General features: G+C 33.9%; 2 protein-coding genes across 3 annotated transcripts; one reads left to right on the forward strand and one right to left on the reverse strand.

The window, feature by feature from the left end:
- Positions 1-1,448: 1,448 nt before the first annotated feature.
- Positions 1,449-4,074, reverse strand: LOC112030947 (probable calcium-binding protein CML18). Of its 2 annotated transcripts, none has more exons than XR_010627528.1 (2): positions 2,926-4,074; positions 1,449-1,833 (listed from the first exon to the last, which is right to left on the reverse strand). XR_010627528.1 is itself a non-coding variant. In XM_024063613.2 (2 exons), exon 1 carries the CDS (start codon positions 3,515-3,517, stop codon positions 3,026-3,028), a length of 492 nt encoding a protein of 163 aa, XP_023919381.1. In that variant the 5' UTR covers positions 3,518-4,072; the 3' UTR covers positions 1,449-1,833; positions 3,024-3,025. The 2 variants fall into 2 exon arrangements, 1 of the variants encoding a protein (XP_023919381.1); XM_024063613.2 differs by having other exon boundaries at positions 3,024-4,072.
- A 5,116-nt stretch (positions 4,075-9,190) lies between these two features.
- On the forward strand, positions 9,191-12,225 carry LOC112030921 (lysine-specific demethylase JMJ13-like). The gene is made up of 8 exons (XM_024063593.2): positions 9,191-9,446; positions 9,754-9,910; positions 10,212-10,431; positions 10,618-10,671; positions 10,771-10,850; positions 10,945-11,222; positions 11,312-11,698; positions 12,041-12,225. The coding sequence occupies exons 1-8, from the start codon at positions 9,191-9,193 to the stop codon at positions 12,211-12,213; spliced, it is 1,605 nt and encodes a 534-aa protein (XP_023919361.2). The 3' UTR covers positions 12,214-12,225.
- Positions 12,226-14,838: the final 2,613 nt, after the last annotated feature.

The raw sequence follows: 14,838 nt of genomic DNA on the forward strand, positions 1-14,838 counted from the left end.
TTTCTTGTAGTGTGAATTAATATATATATATATATATATTTTTTTTTTTAAACTTTTTGAAACTTAGAAAATAAAGTTTCAATTAGGGAAACTATGTTAATTATTATTTTAATGTACTTGAAGTGTGCCATATAACATAAGAAGAAGAAATTTAAATAAATAAAAAATGAGATGGCGCCTACTTAGTAAAACTATAAAATATAATAGCAACTATTATTATGTAGTATATTATATGATATGATTTGCACAAGAAGCCATACAATATATAATTTTATTGTGAATATTTTATTGAAAATAAATAGATGAGATATTATTATATAATTTTGCAACTTTCACAGACTATATGTTAGGAAACATGTAGTTCCTAAAGGGGATGGATGTGAATTAACTTAATTCGAGGTAGTTACCTTTCATATAGAAATATTAAGTGAAAAAAAAATCACTAAGTAAGGAATTAGTTTATTGTTCAAAATATATCAAATGATGGTTACAAGGACTATTTATAGAACTCAAGATCTCAACATGTGTAACTAACTAACTAAAGGGGTTTATCACTTGCTCTGTGACACTAACTGCTACTTGCAGTTTTGGTGTTGGCTTGTGAGTGTATTCCCTTATCTCATCCCCCTTCCCCTATATATAGGTGTGTGTGTGTGTTTCTCAAATAAAAAAAGAACTCAGTGTTGTTGAGTCATCCCACATCAATAAGGTGTGATATTGAGAAAGGATTTATCACTTGCTCCGCAACACTAACTGCCGCATGTAGTTTTGGTGTTGGCGTGTGAGTGTATTCCCTTATCTCATTCCCCTTCCCTTATATATAGGTGTGAAGTGTGTGTTTCTCAAATTATATATAAAAAAATAATAAATAAATAAATGAATAAATAAATAAAAAAGAAAAAACCCTAAAGGGATGGAACTACAAGAATTATCAAGATATTAGGATATTACAACAAATGTGGGTTCCTAACACTGTATTAGAGATCATATAATTTCATACGGAGGGATCTTTTGTGTTTAGATGACATTTAGTCACAGCTTGTTTGAAGTCTATTATTTTTGGTAAATAGTGACTTATTAAGGGCATGAATTGAAACATTTTAAAAAAGGTATTGGGTTTAATTGAAAATTTTAAACTTAGGGTTTAATTTGAAACCACCACAAAAACGTCATACAATCCATACCAAGAACAGTAGTGTTTTAATTCATTAAAATTAATTTTAATTTATAGAGCCTAATAACTGATAAGTACCACTCAATACTCCAAGTTAATTAAGTAATCCAAAAGAGGAAATAATGGAGTTATAGATAACAGATACCTATATATGTTGAGAAACTTGCAATTTTTAGCTGAAATTTAATGCTAAAATTAGAAGTCCACAGAATCATATACACTGCAACATGCACATATGTACGTATGTATGATTGTTACAATTTGACACAGAAAATAAAATGGAAAGAGAAGTGAGGTTCTTCCTTATCTTCAAAAAAAGACATGCTAATCACAATCTTGTAATCCTCTATATACCCGTGTATAGAGAAAGAGGAGAAGAGGAGTGTGTGACTCAACCTAAATCAGCTCCCAGCAGCCACAGAAAAATTCCCAATTTCTACAAGTTCCTCTCTTGTCGACATATAGAGATATATCTAATAGAACCCCAGTGAACTACACTTGATATGTGTGAGCACAAACACATACATGTAAAGTCACAGTCTCAACCACAAACACATGCATTTTGTAAAATCAAATTGCACAATCCATAATTGCCTCCATTGGTGTGGTCCATGTGGACCTCCTTGATCACTCCTGTTAGCTCAGGGCATGCCTATTCCCTACAGAGAGTATGAAAATAGTATCAGATATCTAAGTGCCATGACTTTAATTTAGAGTCAGTGTAGAAGGCATATCTTGCTATTCTAAATTTCTAATGAAGTCCAAAACCAAGATTCATGTGCCCCAACAAGAAAAAATATCGATGTAAGCTCAAAGTGTCATATATTTTCTTACTCCTCACTCTCTCTACAACAACATCCTAACTAATCTATTTAGGATCTGTAGCCGACCCTAAAACTTTTGGTACTAATGCATGGTTGTTGTTGTTGTTGCTCTCTCTCTCACCCAAAAAGAAAAAGAACAAAAAGATTACATAAACCAACATGCAAATTTGAAGCAACCAGATGACAGCCATAGGGATCCAAAAAAAAAAAAAAATAATAATAATAATATCAATAAAACAACTACTAGAGAAACAAATCCAAAGAAGTCCTACATTTTCAAGCTCATTAATTGTAAGAGCAGCCAAGGTGATTGGTTCAGCTAATCTTGGAAGCTGATAATCTACCTACATTGGTACCTCCCTCCTTGAACTATAATCATTCCTTTTCAGTTTAGGGCTTGTCTTGTTTCCACATGATTTCCTAGTTACAAGACAGCTCTCAGATGTTCCCTGATCCGCTGAAGTTTTGTGCACTTGAATAAGAAAACAATTAAACAACATAATTTTAGGAAGATAATTTCATTACTTAAGAGTTTCCTGAATTTATAAATAATCAGCATTGTTATTTATTGATAGAAATGGAATATGAACTTTATAATGTGTACCAAGCTATCTCTAATAGACCAGAGAATACTCATTACTAAATTAACATCAATTATTAGAAAAAGCAGTCATACAAGCATCAATCCAAAGCAACTGCACTCAAATCACTCTCCACCAAAACCATCTTCATTTAAAGGCAACAGATGGCTTTAAACTATGGACCACATAGAACATGATAAACAACACAAAGATGTCCTGTTTAGAAGCAGAGCAAATGTATGAAAAGAATACAAAACAAAATTAAACCTTTAAATTTGTCAATGCTTAGAACCCAAAAACATCAAACAGCATCACTAAACTTGGCCACAAGATTCAAAATTTCTACCTTTCAATTATATTTCCACCAATTCCTCAGCATCCAAACATATGAAAAATCAAAGGGAAAAGGCAGAACAAAGACTAACAACACCACAATTCCAATACCTTCAACCCAAAGAATTATCAAATGCAGCAGAAGTAATTGCCTGAGCAAACTCTTGAAAATTGATACATCCATCGCCATCTGTATCCGCCTCCTTGATCATCCCAGTCAACTCCTCCGCAGTAAGCGCATGCCCCAACTTTGCCATCGAATGTGCCAACTCCGCCGCCGTGATATATCCATTTCCATCCCTATCAAACATCTTAAATATCTGTTCCAACTGCTCCTCTGTATAGGGACTTTTGGCAGGTAAAAGATCCGGCTCCACAAGCTCCAAAAATTCCGAAAACTCGATCAATCCATTGCTGTTCTTATCCGCCTTTTGAATCAATGCCTCCAGCTGCTCCGGGCTCGGATTAAGGCCTAGTGATCGGATCAGTGATCCGAGCTCAAGTTGTGTCAAACTCCCATCCTTATTACAATCAAATGATCGAAAAATGTCTTGTAATTCAGCGACCTGATCATCTTCAAGCTTCACCCCCTCTTTCCCACTCATGTTGGATTGATTTTCACTCTGAAATTCCACACCTTCCAATTATCTTTCAGCTCAAACTTTCCCGAGCAGCTCAACTTTTTTAGAATCCCCTGAAATTTTTCCACAAGTCACTCTGTTTCTTCAAACAAAACCGGACCAAAAGCTTTTCACTGATTGATCAAAATGCCAATCTCTTTCTACTTAACTTCAAGAACTATTCAAAACCCAGATGCAGAAATGATCTCAATTTCACTCTGATACTCCCAATTTCAAGTTTTCTTTTCACACTTTCGATCAGAATTTTCCTCTGATCCAAACAGAACAGAAAAGGAAACTTATTGTACTGCCACTAATACTTGATAAATCCGTCAACCCAGATAGGATATTTCTCTGAATTTCACTTTGGTCCTTCCAATTTCAAATTTTGTTTCACTCATTCAGTATTCAATCAAAAACTTTATGACTGAATTTGGAAATACATTTATATATTATTATGATTCAAAGAATTCATTCTTTTTAGCTGAATTTGCGGATCTTGAAAATACGTGCAAGATCTTATTGATTGAAACCGTAACGCTAATTCCCGGCCAAAAAACATATAAAATAAACATTAAAACAGACAATGTCAACGGTCAGTTTGTTTTTGTTTTTATTTTTTTTTTAATTAACTAATATGGGTTTCTCTGTTTTGCTTTTTATTATTTTTTATTATTTTTATTCCATTTGCTAAAGTGCGCGGGATGAGCATATTGCTTAAACTGCACCGAACTTTGGTTTGTTTAATATGAAAAATCATAATTTGAATAATTGAGTGTGTTTTTAGGTACACCAAGATTGTTACAACTTACAATGGAGGTGGAGTATCTTTGACATGGTCTGTTTGTTATGCCTTTTTTGTTTTTTGAGTTATTCATAGCACTTTTCTGTTAGTTTAGTTCATAAAACACTATCTCTATTTTTATTTTTTATTTTTTGGTGGGTTGGTTGGTTATAGTGAATTTAAGATGCTATTGCTTTTTTGTATAAGTAACAAACTGTGTTTATAACACTTGCGCGATTGGAGTTAATAGTAATAGCTATCACCCTTAGAATTGGCAGAGATTGTGGGTAACAAAATTCCTTACGTTTGATTTGGAGTTTCAAATCATGGAAATGAAATAGATTTGTTACTATGAGTCATTGGTGGATTTGATTTGGAGTTTAAAAAATTAGTAGTAAACATTAGAGGAAAAATATAACATTGATTGATTATTTGATTTGGTTTGTGACTAGGTGATTGGAATTGCTAAGGAAACAGACAACCTATAAAATGCTTGACTAATAAGACTGAGTGGAGCCTCACGAAGCCTATTCACATAACTTGTTCACACCTAGCTAGGCTTCAGTAGATCCCATTTTTTTCAACTTTTTTATCCTAATATAAAATTTAATCTCACTACCCATTCCATAATGTTATACCTTACTCTTAAGACACTTGCAAAATTTATATGAAATTTTTAAGGTAGGGAGTTGGGAATGACAAAACCTAAGTCAAGATACCAGAACTTTTGTCACAATAGTTGCAACAGGACCCTTAGAAACAGTTGGGTAACTGAATAATTAAGACTGATAATGGTGACAATGGAACTTTTACATTAGCGGCAAAGGTTATGGTAATTTCTATTCAAAAGCAAAGGGAAAAGGTGAACCATGTTGTTCATTTGGAAGTTGGAGGGATTGGAGCAGTATATATTGCTCGTCTGATGTGTTTGCTATTAGGCTTCCTACATTTTTCTTGATAATAATATCACTAGCTCATTACTGCTAGTGTTATAATAGTGTTTCTTTCTTGGAGTCACGATTTCAGTGCATTTCAAGCTTGTGTAAAATTGTGTGATAGGGTGTGTGTGCTAGTTTTTTCCCTTCTTTTAAATCATCCACAAATGATAAAATGGCAAAATGTCAAAGGGGTGGAGTGGAAGTAATGAACTGTTGAATGGTAAGATAATGAGTTTCTTGTACTAAACTAGTTCTGTTTATTTGATTCTGCAGTATTATTTAGTCCCGGAAAAGATGGTGAAGTGTGTGCAATTGGCAACAGCAGAATTGGCAAAAAACATGAGGCAAGTCATAGCTATGTGCCAGTAGATACCACAAAGCCTCAACTCCCTCACTTTGCAACTAAATTTAGCAGGATGGCTTGCAAAAAAGGCCGAGGTCTGTGCCATCTTCATGTTAGGATCTGAAGAGGAATCCCTCCTCTACAACATGGCAGAGTTCATTAACACTGCTAAATATTAAGTTTCCCCCTTATGAGAGAAGGTAAAATTCCAAACCGCACACAATGACTTAGCAAATTATTGTTCCTCCTTTTTTGTTGTTTGTTTTCCTCGTCCCTAATGTTTTCTTCATCCACTTCAAATAAGTATATACTATTATGCATTTTATGTTGGATATGACAAAGATTAGGTACATTTACTTAGGTATTGTATCTTAGTTTTATTGATTAATTAAATGGTTAAATTTAATTATCCTTGAAAAAGATAACACTCTTTTGATGTATTAGTCAATATAACCATATGATTGAACTTAATTGAGGAACTTAAAATAAAGTATCTAAGAAATTATACTTAAGGACAAATGTTAAACCATAAAAGCACAAACAATGTTTCAGGGATAGATATGTTTCATGAATAAGAAAAAAAATCCCAATTTCTTTAGCGTATTTGGCCTGAATCTGATGATGGCACTCTATCCTAAGGCTGAGCAACAATGATTTTGGGTAGACAAAGCCAAAAACTTCTTGGTTGCCTCAATCATGTAAGCTTGATTTAGATTGATTTTTGAGTGATTTAATTGAATTTTAACCTTAATTTTAAATTTCTCAATTTATCTTTATCTTTATATCCTTAATTTGCTTTATTGAAATAATTTATAATTAAATAATATGATTACTTTTTTATGGCAATAATAGGATTACTTTTTTTTATAATAAAATCCAATTCATTCACGAAAATGGATGAAATAAGATTTTAGGAACATCAAGTAAAGCTAAATTAAGATTTCTATAGAATTCTAATTTTTTTTTATAATAAATAAATTAGTATTTGTGTAGCTAATTGGAATTTAAAAAAAAAAAACACTATTACTAGAAACAATTGGAATTCTTTCCGGCACCAAATTGGATTGAAATTTGAGCCGACTAATAATACCTAAAATTCACTAATCCGAACAGGGTTTGGCAAAGTAAAAATAACGGCTACTTATTAATAATTAGCTATTTCGCGTTTTACACAAATCGCTAAGAGTCCCCATCTAACATCACTCCACGTGTCCCACCAAAGTATTTTTAAATGACGTGGCACGTATAAAACTCGCTCACACAATCATAGAGGAATAAAAGGAATACATCTTGGGGACTCGTTAACTACCAACGGTTGCCGGTGAAGTTTAAAGTATAAATACCAATCGCACCTATTGAATTGTGAACTCTTTTGAGAGATTTGCTCTTTGAGAATTCTGTTTCTTTCAAATTTCCCAGAAATTCTTTTCCCTTCTGTTTTCCTCGGAAAACCTCTTGTTTCAATGGTATAGTCCTCTTCTCTACATACCCTTTTTTTTCTGTCATTGCCTTAATGCTTGTTTGGTTGCCAAGAAACCCAAGGAAAAATATGAGAAAGAAAATAAATCAGTAATACAAACTTGTAAGAAAGAAAAGAATTTATAAATTAGTATAACATACTTTTTGTTTGTTCCTTCATTTTTGTTTATTGGTTTGGGTTTAAGAGGATTTAAAGAAGAAAATTAACCCTACTACTAGAATGAAAAGAAAAAGAAAAGAAAATTAAAGACTTCTTTTCCTCTTAGTTTTCTTTTTCTCTCCTTTTGAACAAACTGCACAATGGGTTTCCAAGACTTTTTTTTTTTATGCTATTTGTTATTTGGGGTTTCTTTGTTTGCTCTCCTTTTCTTTTGTCTGTGTAAGCTTTTTGGAAAGCATGCCTATAAGTGTTTTATGTAGGGTAAAGTTTTGAATTTGTGAAATAATTTTTTAGTTTGTCAAAATTGCTTGGTTCTGGTTTATTTTTCTCTCCTTGATCAAATATTGGAATATGTATTTTTCTTTAATTTTCTGTCAAGTGTGAAGTATGGTTTTGGATCAATTCCAAACTTAAGTGAATATTGAATTTAAAGGTCAATGTCATGTTTTTCAGTTTGAATAACTTGAGTTTCACTAAAAGTTTGAAATTTCGTCTATATTAATTGAAGAATGTCTTCCGCTATAACTGCATTATTAGGAAGATATGGCTTTGAACTTTTTAGTAAGATTGAATCAGAAGAATACTTTGAAGTCAATTGAATTTTTAAAGATATGCTCAGGCCTTTATGTGGTTGTTTTAATTAGTAACTTGATAAACACTGCAGTGGTTCTCTTTACTTTCTTGCTTTCCTCTCTATAAACCAAACATTATCAGTAGGGTTTGTACAATAACTAATTCAATTCTTGTTATGGGTTACTACTATTGACCTTCACATGCAGGGTAGTATCATTTTAATTGAATGATATTGTTATCCATTTTGATTGCTATATATATGTTAAATTTAAGAAGAAACCTATAACCACTTTTTCCAATGTAATTAAAAAATAAGTTAGAGCTAAATAATATAATTAGAAATTTTATTGCTTTCTTTTAGGGATCTCCTGTATAGTAGTAGCCTATATATGAATTTACAGAATAGACTTTTTGCATGATCCTACTTCATAAGCACTTAGGAAATAGATTATTAACTGCAAAAAAAAAAAAAAAAAAAAATCTGCTTGAGTTAATTTAGAATGCCATGATTGAACGTCATTTATTATGAGACACGGCTTGTGTTAATGACATAAGTTACCAAAGAGGAAATATTCTGATGAAGATGGTTTTACTGCTATACATTCTATTCTATGTTACCAAAACTTTATTTACAAAATGCTGATTACGTCATGGTGCCGAGCCCCATCTGGCAAGTTTCTTTTTCATGGTAGATTGTTGGCTTAAAATATTAGTAATTGTTTGCATTGGCCCATGTAAATATTCAAGTAAATCTTCGGCTGCTCAGGGTCAGAACCAGTATAGCTAATTAATTTTATATCACAAAGGTAGTTTCCTTCTACTAGTGACACACAAAAGACAAAGGAAATTACAATTGTACCTTTCACAATTTATCTGGGAAACCATTGGTTAATGGCAGGAATATGCTATGTTGTATTATGCATAATCTTAATGAAAAAAATGAACCTCTGTGAATGCGGCGGGGGATAATTTTGGTAATGGCAGCGAACATGCTATCTGAAGTCCTGAATTTCCTGCATGCAAACAGCATTTATATATTACCATTTTGATGCAAATCATATTAGTTCTGAAAGTTCTATAAATTCACAGTTCACTTTGACAGCCTCCAGAATCAATCCATTTTGTATCTGAGGTTGTTGGAGGGCTGAAGTAAAAAAATAAAAAAATAAATAAATTTAACTCATTTCAAGTTCAGTTTACACAACTTCTGAATTTGTGTTTTAGTCTTTCAGATATACATTGTCTGAGTTTTCTTTAGTGAGAATGCCGTATAATGTGTATTGACATTTTCTTGGCAGGTGGAAAGTTTTCCTGGGAAAAAATACACAGACCCTCCTGGATGGAATCCAGCATCATCCCTGAAGTTACCTATCCCACTAACATGAAAAAACCTAGTCCAGTGAAGGCCACAAAAGCTCTCACATCAGTTGGAATGAAAGTTGCTGTTGCTAAGAGTTCATTTTCTCAGTCCACTGCAAAAGGTGTCTCTTCAAAGTGCAAAGTGAAGAAGTTTGATTTTAGAGATCTTGAATGGACAGAGAAAATTTCAGAGTGTCCCGTATACCATCCATCAAAGATGGGGTTTAAGGACCCTTTAATTTATCTGCAAAAAATTGCACCGGAAGCTTCCAAATATGGTATGTAATAATTAAAAGACATACCTTTGTATTATATATATATATATATAGAGAGAGAGAGAGAGAGAGCCTATTTTGTTTATGATGGCCTTTTGGTGAGTTCATTTGTTAATTCGTTTTATCTCCATGTTACTTTCGTGGTTTATGCAGATGCTAATTCAACCCACTAATGTGCTCACATTTTCTTATTGACAGCTAAAAGCTTTCTTATGTGTTCTCGTCAAGCATATTTACCTTTTTGTGCTCATTTCTCTATGAAAATTCTTTAAACGAATCTGAACCAATTTGTTTAATTATCAAATTTCAGGAATCTGCAAGATTGTTTCTCCAATACATGCTTCTGTTCCAGCCAGCGTGGTACTAAAGAAAGAGATTAGAAATTTCAAGTTTGAAACTAATATGCAACCTCTTCGTCTTGCCAAATGGAACATGAATGAGAAGGCCTCATTCTTTAGAAGTGGAAGGTAATTTTTACATGATACATACTCTTCGTCTTGCTAAATGAAATAAGCACTGTCTGGTTAGCAAATTGGAAAGACTTTTGTGTCACCTTTTAAATCTTTTTGGGCTTTTGGAAACCATGTGCTAACTATATTATGCCGTAGATATTGTATAGTACATATTCTTTGTGCCCAAGCACTATGTACCCATTGATATACTGTATGGTAACTATGTGATATAATGCTAACTATATTATGCCATAGATGTTGTATGGTAAATATTCATTGTGTCCAAGCATTATGATGTTTTTTTCTCCTTTCTCAGGAAATATACCTACAATGACTTTGAGAGAAAGGCAAGAAAGGTGTCTGCTCGTCGATTATCTAATTCTTCATGTAATCCTCCTGCTTACATGGAAAAGGTGTTCTGGCATGAAATGGTCAATGGACAGAAAGGAACAGTTGAATATGGAGTCAATGTTGATGGCAGTGCCTTTTCATGTGATCCTAATGATCAGCTTGGTAAAAGCAAATGGAACTTAAAGGTTTCCCTCTCTCTCATCCTTAATATATGTATGATCAAATTTTAAATTATGCCTACTGTTTCAAAATGTTCATCAATATGAGGCTGGTTAACTTTAATCTGTTATCAGCAGATATGTGACCTTTTTGTCTCTCAGTCCATCCTCCATTTTATAAATCATATACAATACTTGTTTCTTTGATTGCAGCATTTATCACGACTTCCCAATTCCCTTTTGCGTTTAGTTGAAAGAGTTATACCAGTATGTGGCCATTGGCTAAAAGCAACATAATCAATGCTTTTGTCAATATATGCTAGAGCTTTTTTTTTTTTTTTTAAACTTTGTTGAGTTTAAATTCAGGGAATAACGGACCCAATGCTTTACATCGGAATGTTATTTGGTATGTTTGCGTGGCATGTGGAAGATCACTATCTGTACAGGTAAATCTTATTTTATTGGTTGTTTTAGTGATTGTCTTAAGTTTTAAGAGCTGTGTGTTTATAGATTGATGTCCTTCAAAATTTTCCTTTTCAGCATTAATTATCATCACTCTGGTGCTCCCAAAACTTGGTATGGCATTCCTAGTGATGCAGCTCTGCAGTTTGAGAGGGTAGTACATGATAACGTGTATTCTCAAGATATCTTATCAGCTAATGGGGAAGATGGTGCTTTTGAACTTCTACAGGAAAAAACCACCATGTTTCCTCCAAGTATCCTGCTACAACATAATGTGCCTGTGTACAAGGTAGTGCAGATGCCAGGGGAGTTTGTTGTAACCTTCCCCAGAGCATATCATGCTGGATTTAGCCATGGTATCTCTCTCTCTCTCTCTCTCTCTCATAAACTATACTTATTTCTTCTTTATCATCTTACACTCATTTACTTTTCTGTTCAATTTTAGGCTTTAACTGTGGTGAGGCAGTAAATTTTGCAACTGGTGATTGGTTTCCATTGGGGGCTCTGGCTAGTCAACGTTATGCTCTTCTTAGAAAGATTCCATTAATACCATATGAGGAACTTCTCTGCAATGAAGCAATGTTTCTGATCAACTCTTTAAAAAATGAAAATTCTGGTACTTTATCTGCAGATTTGACCTCTCAACGTTCTGTTAAAGTTCCTTTTGTTCGCCTCATAGGACTGCATAAGCAGGCTCTGCAGCGCTTAAAAGTGTCCTCTACTTCTTCACATGCTCAAGAAACTCTAGTATGTGGCCACTGCAAGCGTGACTGTTACTTGGCATATATCATGTGCACCTGCTGCTACTCTGATCCTATCTGCCTTTTTCATGGTATGAGAATATTGGTAGAGGTCTTAATTTCATTGAAAATGTACATTCCTATGAATGTCATTTTTGTTACCACACCTAAAAGCAGATCCATTTAGTTTTTAACTGTGTTCAAATCAAGAACTTTGTTTTCTACTGCAGTTAAGTAACAATAAGGCATGGAATCAGTTTAGTTAGTTTCAACTGTGTTTAAATCATCTACGGTTTTCATTTTCTACACGTTAAACTTAAAATATTTAAATTTCAAGTTAATTTAATATAAATACTTTTGTTTCGATATGGTGTTTAGACACCTGATTAATCTATTATGACATTGGTTGTACTAATCCTAATCTTGTGACACAGATATTGATTTACTTAATTGTTCATGTGGGGGAAAATGTACCATTTTCTTGAGGGAGGACATATCAGCAATGGAAGATGCAGCTAAAAAATTTGAGCAAGAAGAAGAAATTTTGCTGGAGCTTCAAAAAGAAACCAAATTTGGACATGACATGTTCCTGAAATCAAGTAAATAGTCGCATTAAGGATGGATCCACTACATTTTGCGAATTAAGATTTGAATAAATGGTTTAAATTATCTTAATTACTCCTGGATAGTTATACATTTGCCATGCTGTGTCAAATTTATGTGTTTTCTGGGGCAGTTAACAAATGCAAGAAGGCTCAGGGTATTCGAATGCCCAAAACTGTATTTTAAAAATATAAGGCATAAGTCCATTTTAAATGGGACTGTCAAACCATTGGAGCTATCACTAAAACTAATAGGATCAAGTTTAAGAGTATAAAATTTCTTTCTTTCAATTTCTTAGAGATGATGGCTGTCAAAATTAGATGGAAACCCATTTACAATGCTAGATTGTTCTTAAATTATACACCCCTTTTTTCTAATTTACTGTGTGACGCAGGACAATAGAACAAAATTGAAATAACAATAAATAAAGGGATATGACCTAGAAGTCAGTACCTCAACCTTGCTTGGAGTCAGCACCAAGCAGGTAAACCACTAGGAGTCAGCACCTAGGGTAGACTTGGAGTCAGCACCAGACCAAAGAAAGACCAAATGACAATTTTTTCATTCATGAAAATACCAACTGTCTCCTCAAGGAGTATAATAGGTTGCTTATAAAGAATTACTAAACTCTAGTTCTAATTGGCTAGGAAACCCTAATTGCTTTATTACGAAAATAATCTTGCTTCCAAATTAAAATATTAATAGCCTAATAAACTAATAGGACCTAAAACATAAAAATACAATTGACTTACAAACATAAATAATAATAAATAATAATCTTCTTACGTCTCCCGCATCATTCTCCTCTAGTTGAAGAAAACTTGACCTCGAGTTCTAAAGCGTTGAAGGATTAGGATGCTGACAAGTAACACTTGCTTCAAGTCTGGAATCACCCTAGAGAACATAGAGAAAAGAAAAACCTTGAATTCTACCATGACAAACTCTTTTGGAATAACAAAATCAATGTGTGGAATCAACATAATCTTATCTTGAACCATTGGAAGCAATATGTTATCCACTTTCTCCACTTTAGCAAACAGTTTGTCTTCATGCACCATGGAAGGCTAATCAAAAGTAGATTCATTAGCTTCCAATATCACATCATGTGCACCCTCTAACATAATACTCTTTAAACACCATCCCTTCACCTTGCTACTCTTCAATAGATTTATTTCCTTGCACGCATGTTAAAGCAACACTTGTCGAGGCATGTACGTCTGTGTCAACATTAGGCTTTGGTGTTGTTGGAGGATTCTCCACAACCAAGATATTATCATTAATGTTGTCTTCTATTGGAGCAGCAATAAGTTCATTGTGATCAAGTATCCTTGGTTTCCCAATTGAATCGGTTTGAGTCTTCTTTTACTTCATCTGAGCAATCCTGTCTTGAACATCTTTCATGAGCTTTACAGATAATTCCTTGGTAAATAATTCCTTGATAGATTGTTTAAAAGTGGGCTGAGGACAGAAAATGGGATGAGGATGAGGATTCATTGTATTTGCTTCAACTTGAAAAGTACCACACTGAGATTGGAGTAGATACTTAGCTCGATAGTATGGTGACAAATACTCATTACAAAGCTTTTCTTTCATATCTTCCCACACACTAATGGCAAGTTCATACTTCATATAGCAGAAATATTCAAGATTCTCCCAAAATTTGCTTACTCAAAGAATTGCTCCATCCCATTCATCCAGTTGACAAAATCCCATGGATAAGTTTCACAACCATCAAAATAAGGTGTTTCTAATATTACCACGATTCTCTAAAATAGTGCTTCAACAAATAGTTGCTGTGATTTTCTCTGGAAAATTTGTTGGAATGGGCTTCTAAGAGTGTTCTCCCAAATAGTTGCTAGGATTGGGCTTGTTGACAGGTTTGGATTTCGTGCTTTTTTTTTTTTTTTTGGGGATAGTAGGTGAGAACTCACTTAAAGGCTTGGGTTTAAAAACTAACTTTGGTTGGTTTTTTGGTTTGTGTAGTTTACTTGGACTGGGTCAAGGAATATTAAAATCTAAAAGGCTTCCTAATTGGGTGGGTCAAAAATAAGCGGGGAAACTTGATTAACAAATTGCTTGGGTGAGGGTTTTCAAAGACTAAAGGGTACTTGAGTTAAAAAGAAAAAGGACTGGGTTAGGCATTACCTTTGAGATTAGATCGATGGGAGGCACTTGTGTTGCAATTGGATGGTGGTGTTGTGGCCCAGGTGAGGGTTGGTTTTGTAGTGGGTCCATGGTTGGCGATGGAGGTCACATGCTATTTTCAGTGGCTGGTGGCGGAATAGTGGTGGCACGATGTACAACGGCACTTGGGTTCTGTGGGTTGTGGGTAGGTTTGTGGTTGTGGTGGTTGGCTTTTCTGGCAGCTGGTGTGGTGCTTCAATGGTGGCCAAGATTGACAGATGGGGTTTGTTGGTTGTTGGGTCAAAGGGTTTTGGTTGACGGGTAACCTTCTGGTGGCTTGATACATGTGGGTATTGGGAGATGTTTTTTTGATGTTGGTTTGGCAGAGATGTCATGAAGGGATTTTGAAGGTGGTGTGGTGGCTGGATTTCTGGTGGTGGAAAATATATGGTGAAAGCTTTTTTTTTTTTTTTTTTGTCTGGTTCTGGATTGATTTGCGATAATG

Source organism: Quercus suber, unplaced genomic scaffold (assembly GCF_002906115.3).
Source record: "Quercus suber isolate HL8 unplaced genomic scaffold, Cork oak 2.0 scaffold_1392, whole genome shotgun sequence".
Lineage (NCBI taxonomy): Eukaryota > Viridiplantae > Streptophyta > Magnoliopsida > Fagales > Fagaceae > Quercus > Quercus suber.

Bases quoted from the DNA above. Each gene is read 5' to 3' on its own strand.
- LOC112030947 (XM_024063613.2), bottom strand. From the start codon at position 3,517: ATGAGTGGGAAAGAGGGGGTGAAGCTTGAAGATGATCAGGTCGCTGAA.
- LOC112030921 (XM_024063593.2), top strand. From the start codon at position 9,191: ATGAAAAAACCTAGTCCAGTGAAGGCCACAAAAGCTCTCACATCAGTT. The intron at 10,432-10,617 runs GTTTCCCTCTCT...CTTTGATTGCAG, and splicing joins AAAGCAAATGGAACTTAAAG to CATTTATCACGACTTCCCAA. The intron at 10,851-10,944 runs GTAAATCTTATT...TTTCCTTTTCAG, and splicing joins GAAGATCACTATCTGTACAG to CATTAATTATCATCACTCTG.